Genomic DNA, 27835 nt, shown 5'->3' on the forward strand with positions numbered 1-27835 from the left:
AATAAACAATTCTCCCAGGAAGACATACAGATGGCCAACAGACATGAAAAAATGCTCAATATTACTGTTCATTAGAAAAATTACAAATTAAAACCACAATGAGATATCACCTCACACCTGCCAGAATGAACCAAACAAGTGTTGGCAAGGATGTAGAGCACATGTGTCAAACACAAGGCCCGCGGGCCAAATCCAGCCTGCCAGGCCTTGCAATGTGGCCCGCACCTCGCTGTCATCACTGCACTCCGCTGTCAGTTTATGACATTGTCAGTTTATGACTGTTCAGTAAACCATTCGGCCCGCGATTTAGGCTGGATTTTAGATTTTGGCCCCTTCTCTGATTGAGTTCGACACCCCTAATGTAGAGAAAGGGGAATGAACCCCCATGTACTGCTGCTGGGATTGTAAACTGGTTCAGCAACTATAGAAACAGTATGGAGTTTCTTCAAATAACTAAAAATAGAACTACCATAAGACTCAGCAATTCCACTTCTGGTTATTTATCTGAAGAAAACAAAATCACTAATTCAAATAGAGATATGCATCGCTATGCTCATCACAACATTATTTAATCAACTTAGATCTCTATTAAGAAGTAAGTGGATAGCCGAAACCCATTTGGCTCAGTGGATAGAGCATTGGCCTGCAGACTGAAGGGTCCCAGGTTCGACTCCTGTCAAGGGCATGTACCTTGGTTGTAGGTGCATCCCCACTGGGGGGTGTGCAAGAGGCAGCTGATAGATGTTTCTAACTCTCTATTCCTCTCTCTTCCTCTCTGTAAAAAATCAATAAAATATATATTTTTTTAAAAAGATGTAAATGGATAAAGGAACCATGGAATATTATTCAGCAATTAAAAAAAGTAAAGGAAATCTTGCCATTTGCAACAACATAGAATGACCTCGAGGGTATTGTGCAAATGATAAGTCAAATAAAGAAAGCCAAATACTGTATGATTTCACTTATGTGTGAAATCTAAAAAAAGAAAAAGAAAAGAAAAAAAATGAATCCACATTCTGTGAGTGTTGTTGTCTAATGTAAAGTGCCTTATGTCTAGACTCTATAAGATTATAAAAAGTATGAATAAACATGGATTTACTCATTGGACGCTAAACTGTCTAGTTGAAGGGGTCACCACTTGAAGCCTGTGTGTGTTTAGGCCAAATAAAAATTAACCCTATTCCACAAAGTAGGGGTTATGTTTATGGAACTTATTACCCAACAAGAAGTGGGAAAAGTTAGAAATACAAATAAATTTCAAATGGCTTATACAAATTAATGACAGGCCCATCCCAGTTAGTGAGAAAACATGCTACGTTTGGGTCATGTTATGAATGTTTGAAGTTAACATCAAAGAGGCCTAGCTTTGCCAACTCTGCCAAGAGAGATGGCCTGGGGCCAGGATGCTCCATGACAATTCTCACTGCCATGTGGGAAAGTCTCCATCCACATGCTGCAATTTGGACGCCATGAGAAACTGCTAGGTCTCTGGGTTTGTGAACAGAAGGTGGACCTGGAAGGAGCCAATCTTTGACTACAAATCAATCCAGACAGTGATTTCTAAGTTTTCTTGTTCCCAAACAGAAACAAGAGGGATGCTTCCACATTCTAACTTTATATGAGGAATCGACCCTTGGAAATCCTATGAGAAAATTTTTGTAAGGATTAATCCACACTTTCTTCTTTGGTTTGCTCAAGTGAGAAGCAGGAAACCTTCCACACATCCTGAACCTCTGACCTTTTTCCCATAAATATATGCAAAGGGCCATGTAAGCAATTAAAAAAAAATCTCTTCACACTATGATAGCATGGCCTTACACTATCCCTATATCTAGAGCACTCACATTTCCAACCCACTATAGAATATGAGTTGACTGGACATTCCTTAGGAAAAAAAGATCTCATTGGTCAGTGGTTGGCAAACTCATTATCAACAGTACAATGACTGAAATTTCTTTTGAGAGCCAAATTTTTTTAACTTAAACTTCTTCAAAATAGACTCGCCCAGGCCATGGTATTTTGTGGAAGAGCCACATTCAAGGGGACAAAGAGCCGCATGTGGCTCTCGAGTGGGCAGTTTGCCGACCATGGTCATAAGTTGTCAGAAGCTCATGATCATGTATCTCATTTCCAGAGTATTCTTCTCAAGACACCCTAAATGACCCCCCAGACTGTTTCCTGCTGACAAGTGAGTCAGCTTTTACCCCTCGCCGGATCTCAGCTCATACCGTCTCTAAGACAATATTGGGACATCTATCTGACAACAGCCCAGATAATTAAATTATTACCATGTCTAGCAGCATTTGACAGGAAAAATAATCTCCGATGTATTTATTGCAAGACCTTCACCAATGTGACAAAGATGAATGCAAGCTTCCCTCAATAATTTTTCAGCTGCTATCCAAAACTAAAAGTGAAAGTTGAAATTGATTTTCAAATGTTAACTTTAAAATTATGAGGAGGAAGATAATGGCTCTATTTTAGAACTGCCTGGAAGTGGTACTTCTATAACAATGCTTTAGCATCAAGCCAGAAAAATAAACTTGCCCACTAATGTAGTAAATGGGCCAGAAATAAGCCTCTCAGAGATATGGGTTGGGGGGAGGAAGCACAAGAAGGAGCAGTAGTTTGGATTTCCAAAATAAAAGCTCTGAAACTCCTAACATAATAGGTTTGAAAAGCGGTATCTTCTTTTGTAAAATGTACACCCTACTGTCACAATAAAGCTGAAATTGGGGGGGAAAATCAATCTAAATGTGAATCATGATGAACATCGGCAAAACCCAACTTTAACTCCTCTCTTCAGCAGAACATCCAATAGTGCCTTCCACGTTGGCTGTGGTCTAGGTAAATATTTTCTCAGAAGCTTTGTTTCTTCTGTCTAACATGAATCCTTCCCAATATCCCTTAACCTTGGAATGTAGATGTCAAATTAATAACTGTCTATTTCACTGATAGTCTGAAGTTGGTTCTCTGCTTCCTTCTGCAGGCCAAAGTAAGTGTCCAATAAAAGTTCTACCTAGGTCAGGAATAACCTAATTCACTTATAATGATTAATGCTGCTCTGACCTCTTCATCATAAATAAAGCTGTTGGACTGGAAAAAAAAGATGTGAAACTGGACAAGGCAATTAAAAAAGTCATGGAATAAAGTAGTAGGAAAAAAAGAGAACAGATATTCTAAATTTAAAACACTCCTTGTTCTGTCTTGAAATAATGATTGATATCCCTTGAGTCCACAGGAGAGTGACTGGATATGCATGACATAACGCTGGAATTTTAGCTATTTCGCCTAAAGGTTATTAACAATTAGTACCACAAGGGGAAAAATCATAAAGATAGAATAACAGTCCTCTCTCAAAGGATGACTGAAGCTATACTTATAATCTGGCCATTATAAAGTATATTATTTTTCATTAGAGACCACGTGTTAAAAGGAAAATTGACAAAGTAGAATAGGTCTAGTAGGTGGCAATTATTACTGGGGTCTGAAAAATAGTTGTCTGTGAAACAATGAAAGGGCCTACATTGCCTCCTTTAGAAAAGTGAAAACTAAGAACAAAGCTAAAACTGACGTCAGCTATTTAAAAGGGATGGTACATAGAGGAGGAAATGGCCATTAAAAATAGACCAGTGGCCCAGCTGCTATGGCTCAGTGGTTGACTGTATACCTATGAACTAGGATGTCATGGTTCAATTCCCAGTCAGGGCACATACTTGGGTTGCAGACTTGCTCCCCAGTAGGAGGTATGCAGGAGGCAGCAGATCAATGATTCTCTTTCATCATTGATGTTTCTATCTCTCTTTCCCTCTCCCTTCCTCTCTGAAATTAATTAGAAAAATTAAATAAGTAGAGCAGCAGTAGGGTGAGAAAGTGAAAGCCAGATGGTGAGTCATCCAACATGAGGGGTATCTGGATTCTTCCTATCCACTGTAATGATCCATTCCATATGACATCTGGAAGATAGTCATGTTGGTTTTGCTTTGATACTTGTATATAGTTCACTATCTCAAGAACATCCTTCTCCTCACGAGAGGGTGATATGTGTACCTTTCTGGTGCCCAGTTTCTTCTCTCAGGTTCAAATGTAGACAACTGGTTTACCACTTCTCCCTTCATGAATATCACAGGTTGGTGCTAATGCTTTCTCACAAGACAACTCATTGCATTTTTAAAAGAATTATCAGGCCTCTTATTTTTCTATTTGTCAAACTAAACATCTCCAATTCCTCCCACCATTATTAACTTAGTATTCAGCACCTCATCCCATTTTAGTCACCGGCCCTCTGGACACTTCCTAGTTTGTAATGTCATTAATAGACAGATGAAATAAATATTTTTGATAGGATAGCAAGAGTTCCACATAAAACTGTTCAGGAAAATTAGTCAATGTCAGCTAAACACCGATTATGGTCAACCTTATGCTATCAATGTTTTATAGAGAACATAAGTGGAAGGCCAGGTGCTGACAATATCTGCAGAGTCAAAATTAAGGTACATGGGATAATTTTGGAGTTTTCACAAGATGTAAATCACTGTGTGTATATATGTAGTGTAGTCTCAAGTTCAGAAGGAAAGGGAGTGGGCAGAATGGAGCTCAGGTGGGCTGAGGAACCAGGCGAAGGATTTGAACATCAGGAGGACCTAAGCTTTACCTTAAAGGGTTGGGTAGGCCTGACTAGAATGGAGAACTGGACAAGCAAGGGGTGTGCATATAAGAATAATGAATAATAAAAACATTAGGGTTAGTAGGGACATTTGTGGCTAAACATAGAAATATTTAGATTTGTAATTTTACATTTCTAATAGGACTCCTTTATTCTATTATAAACATGCTTGACTTTGCTAAGAAACTTATAGAACTCAGATTTCCACAGGTATCTAACTTGGCAAACTAATCCTTGATAGGATACTACAGGAGCTAAGAGAGAAATGCCAGGACTCTCCTCAGGTGGCAAGTACAGATCTCATGGGTGATTTTTCTGGGCACCAATTTCCTTTATTTCAAGCATGAGAATTGTAGGCAGACTGGTGAAAGAGGTATCATTGGATAAATGCAACTTGTGGTACATTTTAACTTTCATGATCTTGGTAACAAATAGCCCCAAAGGCCAAAATCCTAAATTGTGTGTCTGGTCTGAAGATTCTCTGTTTTTGAGCCTTTGTAACTGACCCCATTCATATCTTTATTTCCAGAGCAGAGATACAGGAAAATCAATTAGACAAGATAATGAACAAGTCCAGGTAAATACACATTCTGACTTTTAATTAGGCAGTGAGTTCATGAATCTCCAGGGAATACTAAAGAAACATCATAAGAGAATGCAATTTCCCTTAATAGGGACCATAACCACAGAGCTACTTTTTTCTTGATACTGTGCAATTAACTTTTTTTTTTTCATTGTGCTGTGCTCATAGCTTCTGTGGAAACTTAAACATTATTCAATAGAACAGTTTCCTGGAAAACCTTTTGAAAGCGGTCACAGACGCTGCCCTGCTCTGGAGCCCTGCTCTGCCAGCATGCTGTTTTATTACCTCCAGAAGGTTCAGTGCCAAGACACAGCCCAAGACTTACAGCTTAAAGAGAACTAGGTTCATAAAAATAATTTTCTACCTTATATTAAGAAGGAAAATTGTCTCTTTCAGCTCTCAGTAATTCCATGCATCTATCACTTCTCTTCTGGCTTCATCACCCAACCTTTCAACCATCCCTTCTAGATGACAGGTAAGAGTCATTGATTGTTAACTAATCAGAGGACTGCTGAACTCACTCACTTCTATCCTATTCCATCGCCAATGGGAAGCAGAGGACAGTAAGTAGCAGAATCAGGACCCAAACTCCACTTTGCAGAGAATAAGCCAGAAATGTTTTTAACATTCAGCAACATACATACAACACAGTCAGCAAACAATTGGAACAGAGACTCTGACTGGGCTGTGTGCCAACAAAGAGCAGCCCCACCTGGACTGATATGGATACCAGCAAGACTTTAGGAGATAGAAAGAGCTCCTTTTGATAGGTTATCTAAAGCACTTAACTAATAAAATGATAATTTGCTTTTAGTTGCTGTTCTCTTTTTACACCTTTTAACTTTACTTTGAATTCCTTCCTGACTTCAGGTATACATCAAAATTCTCAAGGTCATCTCTGTAAGTACCTCCTTCTAGCCTTTCAATTTTTATTTTTTATTTAATTACTTTTGCCATTTTATTTATTTATTTTGTTAATCCTCAATCAAGGATATTTTTCCATTGATTTTTAGAGAGAGTGGAAAGGAGGGGGAGAGACACAAAGAGAGAAACATCTACTATGTGAGATACATCAATTGGTTGCCTCCCAGGCTGAGCCTGCAACCAAGGTATGTGCCCTTGACTGGAATTGAACCCAGGATCCTTCAGTCTGCAGGCCAATGCTCTATCCACTGAGACAATGCTCTATCCACTGCAGGCCAAAACAGGTAGGGCCTGGCTAGGTTTTTAAAGGGAACATGATCTATGTGTCTACAATGTTTTTTTAACTCACTTTATCCAAGTGAAAAAAACAAAACAAACAAACAAAAAAAACATGTACTAGTTTTGATTTTTATAATGGATTTACTACTTATTTATACTGTATATTTTCACTTATCACAATCTCTTCTTAATTCCTTTCTTTTAAAATTATGAGAGATTCTTTCATTTCTTCTATTGATAAGGCTGTTTGAAGCTCAAGATACAATTGGTAGATAAGCCCAGTAAAATTGAAGGCAGAAATCCACAGCTGTCAGAGCCTTTCCTATGATGTGCAATGACTCATCATGCAGACCTGACTTGACTTAAAACTTCTTCATGATTGACTTGAAAGCAGCATAAACAAGTACAGTGAAGCAAGCATTCTTCCAGGCTTTGCACATCATTAACAGCATTGTCATTAAATGTCCCTTCTTTAACTTCCTAAGAGTAACTATCTTGAAATTGTGAATCCCATTAGGTATTTGCATGCCACCGAGACAAGTCTCTTAGATACAAAGATGACTAGAACATACTTCCAATGGTCTCCATGCTTTCAAGATCAGCACAGTTTCATTCTGAAGTGTTATGTCTTATGCTAAGCACTATGAAAGGTAAGAGGAATGAGAGAAGTTGGCCCTACAGGTCAAGGATCTTCAGGTACAAGACTTACCCAGATGAGATAATTAGAAAATAAGACAGGGTGGGATTGAGAACTATGTATTTAGAACTGATATAGAGGCCATTGAGGATAAGAATAGAGCCACTGTTGGGCACATGTTGGAAGTATTTTGCTGAAGTGTCATCCAAATTGGGAAGGGTGGAGTGGGGAGGAAGCAAGAACTGGAGCACCAGCAGGTCTAAGTGAGTAGATGGATGGTAAAGCCATTAGAAGTGCATAGTTGAGAGCCACAGTGGCTTTACTTCCTCTCTCACACAGACTTTTACAGCTGGTGAAGAACCCTGGATTAACTCCATAGGGAGTACATATATAATTCTTTATCAGTGAGTGTTCAGTAGGGGGTGAACCCTGAACATAAGTAAGTCAGTTTCCTGTAAAGCAAATTACTGAGGGTTTCTAGGCCATGAAACCAGCCACAGGTTGCCAACTTTAACCAACCCTGTGACTGAGTGTCACATCCTTAGACATTTTCTCTGCTCTGAGATATCTAACAGGTGCTTTTACCCACTACTTTATAGTTTTGCCAACTATTCTTGATTCTTTGATTCAGGCACCTTCCCACCTTACTTATTTGTGGGATTATTCATGAAACCTAATTTGTAAGACAGAATTATGCAATATGCCATAACTAAAGCCTCTGTGTGGGGAGGTCCATTTTTAATTTCCTCCTCTCAGAGGCCCAAACACCCATTTTCAGAGCTGAGGTGAGAGCTGAAGAGGGACACGGGGAGAGTCCTAGAGCTCCCTCCCAGGCCGCTGAATATGGAAAGTTAAAACAATGGTAGGGAATAAGACAAAAAAAAAATTACTCTTTTTAGCTCCAGAGTTACCTATGTAGAGATATATGTAGAGTTAAATTCTAAAAGCAATGCCCTAAAGAAAATCACAAGGATTCTCATGCCTCAAAAGTTAGTGGGGATTTTTTCCCATTAAAATTAAAATTAAATAGAAGGCCATGGTCAATTACCTAGTTCATTCCTCCTTCCAGAAGGAAAAAAAATAAAGGCACTGTGTCCTTCCTACTGTGGGTGCACTTCAGCCTGAGCATGCGCATCTCCGCTGAGTGGGCCATTTATATGATTGCCTGCTGGAGTTTCCTCCTTTCAACTTAGTAGGGAATATTTGTGATCTTTATTACCCTGAATAAATCTGAAAAATGCCTTTTGCTTGAGGCTCTTTATTTTAACTTCAGATAAATAAATCACATTAGGTTCTTGGCCATCATATTAAGATAAGCATGGATCTAAAAATACAAACATATTTCAAGCCAAAAGCTTTCAGATTAAATAGTGGTAAATTTCTCTGGGTGACCCCCAAATCCTATTGATGTTGAAATATTTTTGGTACTTTGAGAGGGTTGCTTGAAGAATGCAAACCTGTTTAAACTATAAGCAGAATGACTTTCAAATCATCTGTGGACCCACTTGTACAATATTATTCAACTCAAGTTGCCCTGGGCTGCAGCAAATCCATCTTAAAAGTGGGTCTATTTCCCAGTTATATTAGAGGGCAATTTTACATCTTTGTAGGCTAACCTAATGCCTCTATCTATACTGTAGTTTACATATGAATTATAAAGAGCTCCAGACCTGCATTTCTCATCATTATATATATATATATATATATATATATATATATATATATACACACACTAAAAGTGCTCAAGGCAGTTCAAATTTAATCTATTCAATAATTAATTATTCATCTGCCCTCAGACCTCCAGAGCTGTTCCTACTTGAATTAAACACCAACTTCTTGGGGAAAGCTATGGGCTTTTGAAAGACAGTCTCCAAAAAATGTGTTTTATGGATAAATGCATGTTTAGGCTTTTTGTTTGTTCGTTTGTTTTTTGCAAACAAAATATGGAGTGAAAAAGACAAAATACAACATGATTTTAAATAGTCTATTATCTACTAGGTTAGGATCTAAGCATACATCCTCTGTCGGATTATCAGTTCCCTTTAAAAAAATAAGGCTGGATAATTTTTTTAAAATATGTATTTTATTGATTTTTTACAGAGAGGAAGAGAGAGGGATAGAGAGTTAGAAACATCAATGAGAGAGAATCATTGATCAGCTGCCTCTTGCACACCCCCTACTGGGGATGTGCCCCGCAACCAAGGTACATGCCCTTGACCGGAATCAAACATGGGACCTTTCAGTTCGCAGGCTGACACTCTATCCACTGAGCCAAACCGGTTATGGCAAGGCTGGATAGATTTGTTAAAAAAACAACAACAACAACAAAAAACAACAAAAAACAACAACAACAACAACAAAACAAAAAACCCAGAAGATTGTGTATATAATCTTCCTGTAGAGTTGCAGTCTGGCATTTTTGGTGTCACTTTTCCTCAGAGGTTCTGATTTCAAAGACTAGGCAATCTCCCAAGTAGATAAAAAAAAGCCATCTATATATAATACTTTAAACAATAAAAAAATTAAAATAAAATAAAAAACAAGCAGATTGGACAGGTCATGTAAATAAACTATGATGATCAATCCTAAAGTATAAGGTGAAATATGAACCTGAGTTATTTTCTGGTTCAGTCAATCCAGACACCTACAAGCCCCTTCTGTTGCTGAACAAGTCACCTTACAGTGATGCTTTTCCATCAGAGATCTGAGAAGCAGCCTCAGTGCTGCTTTGCTCCTATTAAGTGGCACCATTGGTCTATAATGTATCCCCACCACTGCCCACAGATGACATAACCTTTGAAACATGAGGCAATACCCAGTTTCCAGAGCCCTGATTTATTCTGCCTGGTGCTGGGCAGAGGGCATGACTTAGAGGCAAGACTCTTATCTTGGGTCTGGGACTGGCTGCATCTCCAAAGCAACCCCTAGTGGGTAACAGAAGTGACATTGATGGGTTTCCAGGGTGGCCCTTGTGCTTACACTTGCCCACGAATCTAGCTATGATTTAGAAATCCAGCCCCAGGGTGGAGAAGAGGGGGAGATAATGTAAAGCTTGTTAGCCATGGCCTCCTTTGACCACAGTGGAGTGAGACAGGGCTGCAGATATGGGAAACCACGTGCTGATATTGAGTTGGCATAGCATGAGGTTTTGCTTTCAGAGCTTTTATTGCTCTTGCAGAGCACTGAGCCTATTCTTTGTTTGCCATGCATTCTGACCCCCAGAGATGGCCCCCTTTTCTCTGGAAGGGAATTTGAAAAGCAAATCACAGTTCTTATTTTATGTGGTGTCCACCATTAAGAATTCATGCAGAGCAATTTTACTTGTTGCCAATTAAGATCTCCCAGTGGAAGTCTATGATTACAGCAAAGGCAACCTGTTTAATACTTGGCGTCTCCTTCTACATAAATTAACCCCATGAGGATCGAGACATGCTAATTCTTAAGATGTCTGGATAATATGATTCTGAGATCCAAGATACATGGAAGGTAAATCTCCTAGAGGCTCTGGGCTTGAATTCTTGGGGCACATGTGCTTTTTCTTCTTATCTCTGTTTTACAAAGGCAAGACAATTTCTAGGTAGCAGTAGCAAAGAACTTTTTTTTTCCTGGGAATAGAGTAGCATTCAGTGTCTCAGTAAGTAATTTTAATATCACTCACATTTATGGAAATTAAGATTAGAGCTGAAATGAACTGTAGGCAGTGGTGCCAATTCTCTATGCGCCACATATATAAATATATCAAAATTAGGGCGTACATGAATGACTATTTGAAAGGTAGACCATTTTATTTCAATGTTCACTTTACTTAGATAAGCAATATTTTGAATCATGATGAGAATCAACAAAAAGTTTTTGCCCATTCCCCCCCCCCTTTTCTTAGAATAAAAATCACACATAAACCACGAAGAAAAAGTCATTTTTAAGAATTTTGGATATATTAAAATCAAAATTTTATTGGTAGAAGGGATAGGTCATAGGGAGCCTTAATCTAACCAGGGATCTATAGAAGCTTTTTGATGAAGTGTTGTCTTCCCCTTGGTGATGTGGAAATCATCATTTCTCCTCCCGGGATAGGAGGAGTTCAGTGCATCACCAGGGCAATATAGCTTGTAATCAGGTGTTCTTCAGATTATTCGAATTTGGTATTGAGGCTTTGGCAACCCTTCAAGAAAATGGTGAAGAACCTGGCGTTGGCTTCCCCACACACCTATTTCCCCCTTTTACCAATAACCCAAACTTTCCATAGCACTAACTGTTTTTTCACTAGTTACCACGAGTTATCCATCCCAGTTCAGTGAAGTAATGGGAAGGCGGGGGTACAGCCATGTTTATATTGAGCTGTCAAACTGGCCAGATCACCACTTCCCAAAACGTGTTTCCTGGAACTGCAGTCAGAGTAGATACTTCAAGAAAGATATGATAGTTTGTTTTAAGAAGCCAAAATTGTATTTTATATCCTAAATTTGATGTATACAGCACATGTTAGCAATATAACTGGCTCTGAAAAGTTCTGCAATTAAAACAACTTTAAAGCTTGGTTTTACTTGGTATGTTTCAAATGTGACCACACAATACATTTATTGTTTTTAAAACAGTGACCCTAAAAAGGGTATTAGTATTTCTGGGCATGCGCTTTGGAAAGTGCTTACATCAATGATTTAGATCACTGGTTCTGAAAGGGGAGGAGAGGATTCTGACCTCTAGAGAACATAGGGAAAATGGCTGGGGAATTTCTTTTCTGGTTGTCACAATGAGGAGGTGTTACTGGCATGTAGTGGGTTGAAGCTAGAAATTATACTAAACATCTTGCAATGGACAGGACAACACCCCTTGTGTCCCCCTCCCCCAAGGTAAATAATGTCCTGGACCCAAATATCAAATAGTGTCTCAACTGAGAAGCCCTAGCTTACACAGAGCCTGTTCTGATGTCACTTTGGTGATCTGGTCTCTGTTGGCTGGCAGTTGCCACTCTGCATTTACCAGATTGTCATTTAATTTTGCTCATGCAGACCTACTTTATTTATTTACAGGCTATTGATAACACTGTCTCCAATTTGAGCTAGGAAAATCTGAAATGAACATTTTGACATTATCTGGCTGGGTTACTGGCAAACTGTTAGATATTTCTGTCATGTAAGTAATTTCTATTCATATTCTTGAAGATTTCTATGATATATATACTAGAGGCCCAGTGCACGAATTTGTGCACCAGTGGGGTCCCTTAGCCTGGCCTGTTGGATCCGGTCAAAACTGGCTCTCCGACATCACCTGAGGGGTCCCAGGTTGCAAGAGGGTACAGGCCAGGCCAAGGGACCAGTGCAAAATAGGGGCTGGAGAGGGACTTGGGAGGTTGGCCAGCCCGGGGAGGGACTACAGGAGGGCTCCAGGGCTTTTCTGGCCTCTATCACTCAATCCCAATAAGCCAGATCCCAGCAGCAAGCTAATCTACCAGTCAGAGAAGATTCTTTGATAATTGACTAGTGAGCCAGTTGCTATGATGTGCATCTGTCTCCTGTGGTCAGTGCACATCATAGCAACTGGCTCACTGGTCAACTGTCTGCCCCTGGTGGTCAGTGTACTAGTCATAAAGAGAGTTGAGCAGCCTTAGCATATCATTAGCAAATTATGCTTTGGTTGAATGGACATCCAGACAACTGGGCACTTAACATATTAGGCTTTTATTATATATATAATATAGGATATATATATTGTAATACAGGTTGATCATGCTGCATTATTCAAGTATTATAGAAAACTTAGAGGCACAGTGCACGGAATTCATGCACAAAGGGGGAAGGGGACCCCTCAGTCCGGCCTGCACCTTCTCCAATCAGGGACCCCTCGGGAAATGTCCAACTGCAGGTTTGTGCCCGCACTTTTAACAGATGACAGCTTCATTATTGTTTCTTTCTTTTCATGCTTAAACACATTGGAATTAGTAGGTATTCAAACTGTGTATACATTTTGGGAGGACACCCTGTATATCTCTAGTCAACATGAAAGGAACCAACAATAGATTTGGAACCCCCAGACAGGGAACCTTGCTCACTCTCCACGTTTCCCCATTCCACTTTCCACCTTTACGAGCAGCGGGAGAATCAATGTTTTCTTGCATCAACTCAGAAAAGTACATTTTGTCACCTGCTGCCCAGCAGGAGTGCACTAGGCTCCAAGCGAGCAAGGCTCAGTCAGGGCAGCCTTCGCTCATGGGGGCCAGCACCCAAAGTGCACATTCCTCCTCTGCAGTCGCCCTGACTATCCCACTGTTTCACTGAGAGGGCTGAACTCCTCGCCTCTTCTGGTTCCCAACCTTGAATACTGACAGAAGGCACCTCAGGAGGGCTGCCCATGCCCACCAGGTGTGTCTGTCCCCATCTGCTCCCACCTCAGCACTTGCATTAGCCCCAAGGAAGTGATTTCATTGCTGCACTGGCCTCCGCGGGAACAGGACATCATCACTTAGTCCTCATATGTCATCTCACAGGAGCCCACCTTCAGCACCTAAAACCCAGACACTCTCCAAAGGACATGAGCATGCTGGAGAGAATGTGTTCACATCCTGTGGGATATGTAGGCATGCTAGGGTTGATGGAAGTGTGGTGGAGGGGGGAACTTGCACACACCATTGTCCGGGACTATTGTAGGTGCACAGGCGCACCTGGGTGACAGCGTGCTGGGGGACATTCACACACCAGTAGGGGAGGAAAGGATGTATGCACTGGAGGCCTGTTGCTGTGGAGATCCGCAAACTCCTGCCCAGAGGCTCTCCACCCACTGGCTGCTCTGCACCTTTGTGCACTGCCCACCCACTTGGAGTGCACTGCCCAAGGTGACAAAGGCAGGCATCCCACCCTGCCCCATCCACCAGCCTCTCTGTTCATGTGCACATGTTTGCTGCCCACAGGCCCACCAACTTTGCCAGGTTAATTTGCATATTCACTCCTGATTGGCTGTAGGTGTCACAGAGGTATGGTCAATTTACATGTTTGTCTATTATTAGTTTAGATGAGATTCTACATGTCTGACATTATATAAATGTAACACTAAACATTGTTTCATATAGTCTCAGGGCTCTGTAATCTTAAATACTAGCTATATCAATACCTTTCTTGTACGGATATGGAAATTCAGTCTCAAATGTCACCTGACAGCCAGCTTGGCAGGCCAGGACAAGAGTCCAAGTCTTACAAACCTCCAGTCCAGTCCTGTTTGCATCGCTATAGTATCATGCTATTTCCATTTTTATACAAAATTTTACTTATAAGACATCAAAGAATAATTAACATCATAAATGCTTATGACTTCAATTGGTATTTTCCAACTGTTTGTGTTGTTCTACACTCTCAATTTGAGTCTGCAAATAGATAAAGGTTTCTTTCAAATGTAGGAGAAAGACATTCTCAGCAACTGTTTTTTTATAATCTTTCCTAGTCGCTGATATATTTAGTCAAATCAGAAATAGTAACAGATGATATAAAAATCATTAAGTGCAAATGAGTTTTTCCTTCTAATCTTGACTTTGCACAGTAAAACAAATAAACCTGCAGAAATATATTATCACATTTCAACATCAACTAGTAAGCAAGGGGCCATGGGTCGTGCCCTTTTCATCAAGCAGGACGGGGCAGAGCACATCAAACATACCCAGACTCCTGCTCAAATCTTAGTCTATGTTCTACAATAGATTCTGACTCTGCCCTGGTATTCAGATGAATTCACACAGGCTTTCTGTTGGTGTCAAAAAAGACAGTTGAGCTAAATGACTGCTCATGGCCAGACAGCTATCTTTGGACTTCACAAATTCCTTATCATTTGAAAATCCAGAGATAGTTAATAGGTCTATTTCAGTAGAATACTAAGCAGGACCCCAAAATAACTAGTTATCTTGAGAGTATGATTACAACATATATTTGTGTCACAGCAACTGGTTATGCTATGAGAAATGACTAAAAACTGAGAAAGACAAGTAGCCCTCTCTAAAAAACCATAAGGAAAGGCTTTTAAGCCATGTACTCAAATCTTCTACCATTTCTCTAAATTCTTTATTTAGCAAGTATCAATAACAGAATATGTATCTACTGTGATTTTGGCTAATGCTCAAAGATTGTGGCCATAAATTAATGCTGACCATCATTATTGTTGGAAAAACTAAATATTCAGAATTTGTCCTTTCTTTTAAGTTATACCTTAGCTCAAGTATAAATGGAAGGCCTTCAGTTAGAATCAGGAGCAATGAAAAGTAGCCTCCTTTGTGAAAACTGAACCAAGTATAGATCAAAGACATAATGAAGTCAGAGAAAGAGTTTTCTATTGAGTTATGGGAACATTTGTTAAACTTCAGACATTCTAGTTGTGTTTGTGTTCATTACATGCTGTTCCCATGATCCTCTGCACACCAGAGTCTATCCAAACTCAAGAAAACAGTTTAAAAATTTAATCACAACCTGAAAGAATTTCCCACACTGCTCACTGCCATTCACATATTCTTCAACAAAAACAATTCAGCTATGGTTGCAGTTATGACACTGTAATAATATCATAAAGCCTATCACTTTAAGTAAGTCAAGATCTATTTGCAAAATATAATCAAGTATAATTCCATGATTCAATAAATAGTATATAAATCTGCTATTATTGGTTTTCATTTTCTTTTCAATATAACCCATTTCCATTTTCTCATCGGCAGTTATTCTGACTATTCAAATGCCATTATTGCCCTTTATTGTTATTCAAATGTCATTTTATTAGATCCTCTGCCACTATATATAAGGCTGGGCTTCTTTACCAGCAATAATTCCGTTTCTGAAAGAAAATGGAAGCGGCTGCACACAAAATCCTAAGCTATTACTTTATGTTAGTTTAATTCTGTGCCTGAAATGGGATTTTAACTTAATCATGTTGGAGAAGACCAGAAGTTTTTTATTAGCTACCTTGAGAAAGCAGGAAAATATTCTTTCCATGCAGGTATTGGGTTCAAAAACCCATAAAATCATTACCCCTGCCCAATGATGTTTATAAGACACACTTACTGACCAAATTAAACTGTAAATTTCCTTTGTCATAGGGCATTCATCATGTTTATGTATTTTTCTCTTGGAAAATAACAAAATGTTCAAGTAGTTGAAAGAAAGTGCTACAATTCAATTAAATAGCATTTTAAATATACTTTGTAGTAGATCTATGGAAAATGTAATTTAAAAGGCACATAACCATTATTGCATTACTGTTGTTAATTTTATTATTACAAAACACTGGCTCACAAAGGAAAACTATATCAACACCAGGTTATAACTCTCAAACACAAATCTTGCAACTATTGCATCAAGCTACAGAAAATTAACTGGTGTGCCTGTTAGTGGCAAGCAAACTTAAAAATTATACACTTCTGTGGTATCCTGCCAGAAGTTTTGTGTATATAAGTAAAATACTATTAAAATAACCATAGATCTTTTCTCTAGTAGGAAAACTAATATATGAGCAGGACAAATGAAAGTGTCAGGCACTCTACCCAAGAACTCGAATTCTTCAGGAAGAAGAATGCCAAGGTTATTGGGATTTGTTACAGGATGCATAAAGAAGGGCAGCATAGCCAGATACTGAGACCAATGATGATGGATTTGGATGATGTGGGATAAAGGACCCACAGGGTTAGCAAATATTTACCTGCCATCTCTGTGAACAGAGAGAAGGCTCTGCTCCCTGCCTCGAGGAGATAAGAAGTAGAGGACGTTAGGGGCATACTGACCATTGGGATCAAAGCTAATTATGTGAAACAATTCCAGTATAGTGTCAGGCATCATATAAACGAGCACCAGTGTATTTATTCCAGACAAGGAGAGCTACAGGAATTTAGAAAAAGGAATTTAAATTCCATAGCTGCACCTGTGGACAGCATAACTGAATGGACCCTAAAAACCTAGATAATAATATCACAAACATCCTTAGCCAGTCTCAATTCCCAAAAGGCCCCAGGGAATGAATGAATTGAAAATATGACTTCTATGATACTGATCATTTTCTAACCTACCTGCACAAATATTGTCACATACCTTCCCTTACTGAGAATCAGAACCTACCACTAATAACAAAAACATTGGGACCTATACAACAGCATTCTCAAAATGTTCCCTTTTAATATGAAGAGAAGCAGGAATCTTAAGCAGCGTCCTAATTTTTCATTATAGAAAAACTTAAATAATCTTTAAGCAAGCAAATATCAGAAACCTTGGGCTCTAATATAAAGTTGCCAGATGGCCTTAGACAAATTAATTCATTGACCTTGACCATGACCAATATCTGTCCAAATTTCTACCATCCTTCCAGCTCTGAGCAGGTCCTTGTCTCAAAGACAACTTTTGGCACTGCTGCTTTACTTTACTCAGAGAAATAGAATTCTCTAAGAAGCCTCTGGTAATATTTGTCCCCAGTGATGCTTTTGGCACCAAATGGAACAAGACACCATTTTCCAATTCCCTGCCTCCAGCATCAAGACCAAAGCTATAGAGGCTGCTATAAGTTGAAGACGTGGGTTTAACTCACCTCCAGAGACTTCTGTGTTTCTCCTCAAGTTGAGTTAGCAGATGCTCAATGTATTTATTGGAGTCCATGTATTCCTGCACATACACACACAAAGACAAATAAATCCTCATTATAATAGTCACCAGAATTCTAAAAAAAGCTTTATCTCTACAAGGAAGATTTTGACAAGATAATTCCTTGGACTCTAGGAGTCAAAGACTTACATGTAGTTATTTGGGAATATTTTCTCCATGCTATAAAGAAGCATCGAAGAGAAATGGAGTTCAGCCTAAAACTCCTCCAATTCACAGAATAAAAAGATAAACTTCATATTTCTCTAAACTGAGATCTGTGTTCTGCTGTATAAACATTAAGTGAGCTAATGTTGCTGCTGGCCTTATAAGAATAATAACACAGACAATACAGGTCTTAACTGCATTGATCTTACAAGAGTCCCTTCCTGCAACAACACTATTTTTTAACTTCTTAGAATGCTTTATACAGACACTGCTCACGTTCAGTGGACACACCATTTCCACTGATGGAACACACCTCCCTTCTTCATCTCCTTATGGAAACAAGACAATGTCATTTGTTTTTGTTTTCTTTGACTCTTAGAAAATAAATCTTTGGCTTCTAAGAAGACATGAAGGCAAATCAAATCTTGTTTTTTAGAAATGTGGGTAAACTTATATTTACAAATAAAGTTATATATTCAAGAAATATTTCTGAAGAATGAGGAATTCTTTTGTCATATAAGACTGACTCATAAAAATTCAAAGTTTATTATATTAAATCTGATTTTTAAGAATTTTTGATTTCTGAATAAGAATGTGAGGTTTGAACGTAGTAGTTTCCATTGTTAAGCTTGATGATTCTTTCATCCTGAATCTGACACTTTTGATTTCTAGCAGAGGGTCTATCTAGCCTGTAGGCCGTGTGTCTGTATAACAGCTGCCTTACATGGAATAGAATACAATGATTTCAGTGCTAAGTCACCCATGAACGTTACTGTTTCATTTCTTATGGATTTGAGATAAACTGTGAACTTTGATTAATATTCATACTTTTCTTTCTGAAATACAAGTTTATTTATTTAGATTAAATACTATACATAATCTATTGCTCCCATAAGAATCCTAATATATAAAAACCCTGGGTTCATTACATCCACAAGGACCAGAGGCTTGACCTAATGCCCAGGCTGCGCACGCAGCAGGCTCTGGTGGGTGGGGACTTGTGGCAGTGGAGATGGGGAGATGGGGACAGAGGAGGCAAAGCCAGCACTCACACTCACTCACAACTGCACACACACACAGGCACACACACTGCCCACCAGTTCATAGCCTTTTCTTCCTTTCTTTTTCTCCCTCCCAGCTCGCTCTCAGAGCCTCTTTCAGAATGAGGAAACAAAACAGACTAGGCATGAAGAGGCCTGGATGGAAGTGAGGGTGGGCAGAGGGTGGAATCCACCCTCCTCCCAGCTGGGAAAAAGGAAGAGGGATACAGGGAGGCAGAGAAACAAAGAGAGACAGAGACTTGGCTAGATCAGGCCGGCAGGGGAGGGCAGTTGGGGGCAACCAGGACAGCAGGGGAGGGCAGACAGATGCAGATAGGGGAGATCAGGCAGGCAGGCAGAGAGGTTAGGGGCAATCAGGCAGATAGGCAGAGGGGTTAGAGCAATCAGGCAGGCAGGCAGAGGCAGTTAGGGGTGATCAGGCAGGCAGGCAGGTGAGCAGTTAGGACCACAGTGCAAGAGGCAGATATCCCCCAAGGAGTCCCCAATTGGAGAGGGTGAAGGCTGGGCTGAAGAAGCCCCTCCCCCCCATCCCTGGTGCACAAACTTCATGCACCCGGGCCACTAGTATTCACTATAATGAGATGGGGAGGGCATGTGAAAGAAGCAGTAAGGATTGATTTAGTACCACAGAAAGGCCCCTACTCCACATTTCTGAACCTGGATATACTCATGTAGCTTTTGAGAAGCCTTCTTACCAATCTACAATATTTCAGTGCAACTAAAGCGTGTACTACTAAGTCCATATCTAGCTGAAAACTGTTATGATTATGTAACACTATTATTCTATTGCAGATGTTAGCTAAAGAGTTTTATTCTTATTAAATAATATCAATTTTCACCTGGATGGTGTGGCATAGTGGTTGAGAATCAATCTGTGAACCAAGTCGATTCCCAGTCAAGGGCACATGCCCAGGTTGCAGGCTCAATCACCACCAGGGGCATACAGGAGGCAGCCCATCAATGTTTCTCTCACATTGTTTCTATCTCTATCCCTCTCCCTTCTTCTCTATCTAAAATCAATAAAAACATTTAAAAATACTCATTTTCAAGTTATTTAACAAGACCATTGGGCATGCCAAAACCAAAGCAAAACTCTGTTACTGCAGGAAGTTGTAATAGTTTGTGATTATGCTAGTAAGTCAAAGTTTAAACAAAACTTAGAGTACTCAATATTATCACAGGCATTTTCAAATACATTTCATTGAAAACATTTTAAAGCACTGTTTTCAAGTAGAAACAAATATATGTTTCAAAATCATTCAATTTCATTCAATTGCTTTTTCCACATCGTTAGAACAGAACTTGACATATATGATCAATAAATACAGTGATAACCAAGAGGCAGGAGATTCCTGCTCTAAGGAGCTTAGAATCTGTAAGGGGAGACCTGAGAAATAAGTGAACAGGTTGATTCCAGATTGGTAGTATGCTCTGACAGAAGTAACAGGTGACAGGAGAAATAACAGGGGAAGAGCATCTTCCGTATATTAGTATACAGTGGTCAGAAAAAGACTGAGCAAATGATATGTGAACTAGGACCTGAGAGAGAAGGGGGAGGTAAGCATATAAAGAGAGGGGGAAGAGGAAAGAGAACAAGGCAGACTAAGGAAACAGCATATGCCAACGTCTCCAAAGTGTGGTATCTAAGGAACAAAAAGGAAGCCAGTAGGGCTGGGGCAGAGAGCCTGGGGTATGTCGTCTAAAATAAAGTTGGAGAGACAGGCAGGGGCCAAATCATGTTCAAGCTCTGGAAAACAGTTTGGATTAAGACCCATTGATTGGTTAATTTGCTCATATTGCTTAGCTTAGTCAGAGCTTGAAGGGGAAAGGTGTAGTGATTACAAACACAATCTTTGGATCAAAGAAGTTTCAGTTCAAATCCTGGTTTGGGTATCTTGCTAGCTATGTTCCCTCAGGCAAGTTATTTATTCACTCCAAGCCTTATTTTATTCAGCTTCAGAGGGATAAATAATACTTATTTTAGAGGTGTGGTAAGGATTAAATAAAATAGCTTAAGTAAGCATATATCATAGTTTCTGCCAGGCAGTTAGCATAGTATTTTTCATAAAATATCACACACCAGAGATTAATAGTAAAAATAGTTTTTCAACCATTAAATGTAAGCATAGCTGGATTCTCATTTAAAAGCGACTTCAAGCAACAATACTGGCTGTTTCCATTTAATGGAGCTTCACCCAATTTCCCATAAAAATAACTTGTTTCCCATAAAACAAGGCTTAAACCATGAAACAATGGGAAATAAGAATTATGAATTCTCCATCTTTCTATCTTTATTTTTCTTAACTCTTACTTCTAACATCCAATATATTTTAATTAAGCATTTATTTGGCTATTGTCTATACCTCACAACATCTCCCCAAACTATCTCCCTCTCCCTCTCTAACTGAAATGGATTGAGAGAAAAAATATATGGTACTTACATGTGCTTTGGGTTAAATGAAATCATTTTTTTCCTACCTAGAAAATTTCAGCAGTGCACTCACACTTCATCATCTGGCCCCTGAATCAGAGACGTTTATTAACTAATAACCCCCTACCATTCTGTAAGTAAAAACTGGGTTATTCTATTGGGAACCACCTTATCTATCCATTTGAAGATCAACTCAAAGAAAACAGCAGAGCTACAGCCACAGCATATTCAATGTTGTAGCTACAGCACCTATAGCAAGAACTTGACTGTGAAACACATTGCTGGTGTTATTCATTACACAGGGCCTCACCATTCCAGAGTAGCAAAGCACAAGCGGGAGGAAAGGAGATGGCCAGCTTCCATCCCAGGGAAACAGAGCTCCCAAAGTGCCTGAAAGACACTGGGTGAAGGGACAGCTTGGAGGAAAGATTTCTACCACGCGGCTGGACAGAGAGGAATCTACACTGTCTATCGGTGACCCCAAGGCCTGGAAGACTCATTACAAAATGAGTCAACTGGCTCCTATCACACCAAGTACTGGAGAACAAGAAAACGGAAACATCACCCTCACTAACAGGAGAGGGCATCACTCAGAGCTTTGACATGTTCAGGGGTAGCTGGGAAGATCTGGTCTCTGAAATGTGCAGAAAGGCTTAATAAATGCTAAGTAATACACGGCAGAATTAAATTTTATAAAGCAACAGGGTAAGCTGTAAAGATAATGAAGTGAGGCAATGAGTAAGAATTTCAAAGAAATATTAACTGCAACAGCAGAAATGAAAATTCGTTAATCCCATATTATGATTTTACTCTGGAGTGACTCTCCCCACCATGAAATGGTGCTTCAGAGAAAAGCAAGCAATGGATTGGGTGTGTTGGCACTAAACCTGTAACGTTGATGAAGTCTACTTTTCATTATCATCTATAGATAAATCAAATCCCCCAACCCAGGCCAGATCCTTAAATACTCACTAACCCTTCTGGCATTTCTATGGTATGGTCAGTTCGTATATGTATAATTCAGTTAGCAGAGACTAAAAGTGCTGTCACCCACAAGGAAAACATATAGACATATCCCCGTTTTCCTTGCTGCCAGGGTTCACTCTCTGTAACACATTATCTATGAAGACTGTCCATTCAGCAAGCCTTGAGTCACCCAGCAGGCACTTCCCATGTCACTTAACACTAAGACCCTACTGAGAATAGTTATTATTGTTGAACATTCTATTCTAATAATATAATAGAACTGGCAATGAAAACAAATACACAGTCCTGTGGAGGACAATCTAAGTAAATTAAGTAAAGGACAAAGATGAAAGTGAATAGAGACATGATGGATATTATGCAGAAAATGTAGTTTGACTAACCATTATAGCTTTTGAATATTTGACAAGATTTGGAATATACACAATACAAAATAATCAAAGGAATAATTAAAGCAACATTTCTGAGTAGGATTGAGGGAGGGGGCTTGATTCTATATATGAAAGGGTCTAAGTACATTGCAGATAGAGTTTATGGAAAACTACTTACACATCCACTGGCACAAGAGCTGGATAACAATCCTTAGGAAAAACACTGCAAGTATCCAAACAGACAAAGGGGTTTCCTACTAAGGAACTGATACAGCTGGCTCCATGGCTTCTGGCTACCCAGATGTCCGTTGACATGAGATACACAGACTTTTGAGTCTTAATTCATAAGTAGGGAATAATTAGGGAATTATTATTCATAATTAGGGAATCAAGTAGCTGCTATATAACAATGCAACATAAAGCTTTCCTCAGATATTTACAAATTCAGAATACAAAGCATCTATTTTAATTAAAAACTAAAATAAATACATGTGTACGTGCATATATTTTAAACATAAAGTTATATGTTTATCTATATATATACTGAATTTTCAAGAGAAAAATAAAATATATGCCATTTATATATGCATATGTGTGTGTATATGTGTATGTATACACATATCATACCAGAGTGATGGATTTTTAAAATATGAAATTTATAATATAATATAAAAGGAAGATTCAAAAGAATTTAAGCAAATTTTATATCTAAAGATGTAAATATGATTATACAATTAAACTAACATAAAAGTCCCAGGAGAAAGATGTAGAGTACAGCCGAAGCCGGTTTGGCTCAGTGGTAGAGCATCGGTCTGCGGACTGAAAGGTCCCAGGTTCGATTCCGGTCAAGGGCATGTACATTGGTTGCGGGCACATCCCCGATGGGGGGGTGTGCAAGAGGCAGCTGGTTGATGCTTCTTTCTCATCGACATTTCTAGCTCTCTATCTCTCTCCCTTCCTCCTCTCTGTGAAATATCAATAAAATATATTAAAAATAAAAAAAGATGTAGAGTACACATTCTGTGTTTTTGTGGTGGACAGAGGGAGGAGGAGAGAAAGGGAAGTAGGTCGATGCCAAGACCCATGTGGACAAGGGACCAAAGTTATTTTCCACATTTGATTTGCTAATCAGTAAGCTTAACTATTTGTATGTGTTTTGCCTACATATGTAAGAATTGGGGAAAATAATTTGGTAATTTATGTCATGAAATTTAAAATATCTATGCACCTTTGATCCAGAAATCCCATGTCTAGGAGTCATCTGAACAGATAATGAAATGTAAAAATTATGACAACATGAAAAAAATGTGAATTCTTAACTTCCAAAAATAGAGGAATGATTAAAAGAAAGCACACTTGCCGAAACCAGTTTGGCTCAGTGGATAGAGCGTCGGCCTGAAGGGTCCCTGATTTGATTCTGGTCAAGGGCATGTACCTTGGTCGCAGGCACATCCCCAGGGAGGAGTGTGCAAGAGGCAGCTGATTGATGTTTCTCTCTCATCGATGTTTCTAACTTTCTATCCTTCTCCCTTCCTCTTTGTAAAAACTCAATAAAATATATTTTAAAAAAGAAAGCACACTTTACCAACCTAAAGAATTATAAAGTATCTTAAATTGGAAAAGACCATGTAAAAAATGGAAAACAGAGCAAATTGTAACATGAAAATAAGATGCAAAATTGCACAATCCTTACCAAAATGTTGTAAATATATATAAAGATTAAAAGAAAATAAAGCAAACATTATGGTAATATTAGGGGGTATTTAATATCTTCAGAATACTTTTCTCTTTCTATAATTTAAAAATAATATATGCTCACTATACAAATTTTAAAAATGATTATTTAGGAAAATACAGCTCCAGAAAATATCATCCACAAAGATTTTATTATGATTATAGCTTAGACAGTAAGATGTAAACTACCTCAATGAAACAGAGTTCTTTATATTATTGTAAAGCTAAGATGGTGTTTGAAATAATTCAGCCCTACTCTATTTTAACTTGCCCTTGTCAGTACTTTGCTAACACATTTCCCCCAAGTTAGGATTGAGGAGAACACCAAGTTACACCATGACATGTGAGATGTTTTAAAATTTTTTAGGAAGGCATAACATTAAAAAGACATCTGTTCCTTGGCTAAAACTTATGTAAATTAGAATAATCTTGAAAATCTATTTCAGGAAATTTGCCTTTCACTCTGTAATGCATGTTTCAAGTGATTAGTATGAAACAATTAAAGTGTTTAGAGGTTTATAAGTGTGCTGAACCTTGCATATCCGTGTAACATAAGCCCATTTAATGCAAGCTTTCTATTGTCTGATCTGGGTCAGTTCTAAGCAAAGCCTATTATAAATGAATTCTAATGATATGAGAATTTCATGTATCACTCGTTTTAAGTAGAGTTTAAAATACTACAATACTAAATCAAAGCTTGCAGAGTTCTAAAATCCCTCCAAATTTTCTTCCTGTTGTAATCAGTGTAATTTAGGGCAGAGCCTGTTAAACCCTGTCATGTCAGCACTCTTGTCACTACTAATGCAGGGTTCCCAATTCACCTTTGGGCAAAGCAGCTCAGGCCAGGAGACCAGGAGGCCAGCTGTTCAAACCTATAGGACTCTAATATCTACGGGAATTTCCACACTCAGGAAATGACTATCCCAGTAAGTGATGCTTCCCTCAAAAATTATTCTGTCACCTTAATAAGAAGATACTCCTGCACTGTGAATGTAAAAGACTAAAACATGCCCACGTTTGAAATTACACGGCAAGATAATACATGGGCAGCTCATTCTTGACTGGCATCTGTTCCAACAGAAATTCCTCCAATGAGACATGTTAAACACAACAAACAAATCAATTCAGGAATAACAGCCTTAACAGCTTGATCTCAGTGCTACTATCTCTCCTTTAGCCATCTCTAATTTCTCTTCCCCACTCACTCTTTTTTAAAAATATATTTTATTGATTTTTTTTTTTTTTTTTTTTTTTTTTTTTTTTTTTACAGAGAGGAAGGAAGAGGGGATAGATAGTTAGAAACATAAATGAGAGAGAAACATCAAATCAGCTGCCTCCTGCACACCCCCTACTGGGGATATATCCTCAACCAAAGTACATGCCCTTGACTGGAATCAAACCTAGGACCCTTCAGTCCACAATCCGACGCTCTATCCACTGAGCCAAACCAGTCAGAGCCCCACTCACTCTTGATACAACTGAACCTGACTTTCACTGCAGATGCTTCAGTGGAACAGCTCCATTGCAGCCACCAATGACAAGCCTCAGGAGACTGCTTGCTCCATCTCTCGTGACCAGTTCCTGCAGAAGTTGATGTTTTAAATTGCACTCATTCCCTCTCTGGTATTCTCTGCAAGTGTTTCCTGCCTCCTTCTATCACTCTGAGACCATTGTCTATTTCCTTCCTCCTTCTTCCAGCTACTTTGTATCAAGAGTAAGGTTCAACCCTAGGTGCTCTTTCATTTTCTATGGAAAAACCCAGTAGACTAGTAGGCCATCAATAATTACCAAATATCCAGAGATTTCCAAATATGTACTCCCACATCAGACCACCCTCTGTGGCCCAATCCTGTGCATCTGGCTATAAACCAAACAGGTCCTTTGGATGTGCCACTACTCTTCAAAGCATCTTACTTCATTTTTATATCTTCCAAACCTGCCTAGAAGAGCACTTATAACATCATCAGGACTCAACAAAGGTGTGTGAAATACATGAAGAAGTAATTAGTTCATTAGCTGAATATAATCTGCCTCATAACAAGAGAATCTGAAAATATAAAGCTATCAGTCTGGTCTTCTAGTACTACTTTAATATATATATTTAATTGATTTCAGAAAGGAAGGGAGAAGGAGAGAGATAGAAACTTCAATAATGAGAGAGAATCATTGATGGGCTGCTTTCTGCACGCCCCCACTAGGGATCGAGCCCGCAACCCAGGCATGTGCCCTTGACCAGAATTGAACCCAGGACCATTCACTCCACAGGCCTACACTCTATCCACCAAGCCAAACCAGCTAGGGCAGTACCACTTTTTAACTGAAAAGGTTATAATGGTCATAGACACTTTAGGCAGTTGCTAAAATTATTGTATACCCACTTTCATTCTATGAATACAAACAAGAAATGTCATCTCAAAGATAACTACTGACAATTTTGCAAAATCAGAGAATTCTGTTGATATAATAATCCGTTGTTTATCTATTCCATGTAAGTCACATGGATTGTCAAATATTGCCTCACCGCATAAAGTCATAACCAAAGTCTGCTATCAAATGAGAGATAATGGAGAACATAATGAATAGTGAACCCTACAGAGTGAAAACATATCTATAACTTCTGTCATATAGAAAAATTGCATTAATATCAATCAATAGTGATAGAATATAGACAAGTAATAGTCATTGCAATGAAAAGGATTATTGACAACTATTTGGTATCAAAGCAATATAATCAATGGCAACCAAACTTCACAGTTTAGCAGAACTTTTTTTACTACAATATATCTCAATTTGTCAGAGACTACTAAACTGATATTATCCTTATTTCTTTTAAAGACAACTCCTGATCCTCTCCAGTTTCTCCTGGATAATTGGCTCCTGAACTAGAGATTATATTTCTCTGCAAGCTAGGTGTAACCATGTAGCTGAGTTCAAGCCAATTAGGTGTGAGCAAAAATGGTACATGCAATATGCAAGGTCTATCTAACCTAAAAACAAGTTACTTGCCCATTAAACATCCTTCCCTCAGCTGGGAATGGTAACAACCTTGGGTCCAGAGATAGAGGTAGGTGTTGAGGATGGTGAAACTGATCTGAAAAAGCACCTAGCCACCCACCATAATCTTTCCCTTTGGCATCTTATTATATGCAAAAGACATGTCTATATCTTATTTAAAACACTCTATTTGGGGAGTCTCTTTGTTGCTGCAGATTAGCCTATACTGTAAGTCATAAATAGTAGTCATTTATTTTGAAATATAACATGGCAAACAAAGTTAAATACTAACCAGCCAACGTAATATCTCTATGTTACTTGATTGATTTATCAATATAGTTTATAAACATAGTTTAATCAGAAGTATAATCTTTTCCAAAGCACTTTGGTGTCCATTCTCACTGGAACCTCAAC

The 27835-nt window shown here is 38.7% G+C and overlaps 1 protein-coding gene across 1 annotated transcript in view; it reads right to left on the reverse strand.

The window, feature by feature from the left end:
* Positions 1 to 27835, reverse strand: part of NCKAP5 (NCK associated protein 5) — a 946230-nt gene that overhangs the window by 580186 nt on the left and 338209 nt on the right. Inside the window, exon 3 of the mRNA XM_084893312.1 lies at positions 17629 to 17702. Within this exon, the coding sequence (XP_084749438.1) occupies positions 17629 to 17702 (74 nt within the window). The remainder of the gene's footprint in view (positions 1 to 17628; positions 17703 to 27835) is intronic.

This window comes from Pipistrellus hanaki, assembly GCF_964339955.1.
Source record: "Pipistrellus hanaki genome assembly, chromosome: 8".
Classification (NCBI taxonomy): Eukaryota; Metazoa; Chordata; class Mammalia; order Chiroptera; family Vespertilionidae; genus Pipistrellus; species Pipistrellus hanaki.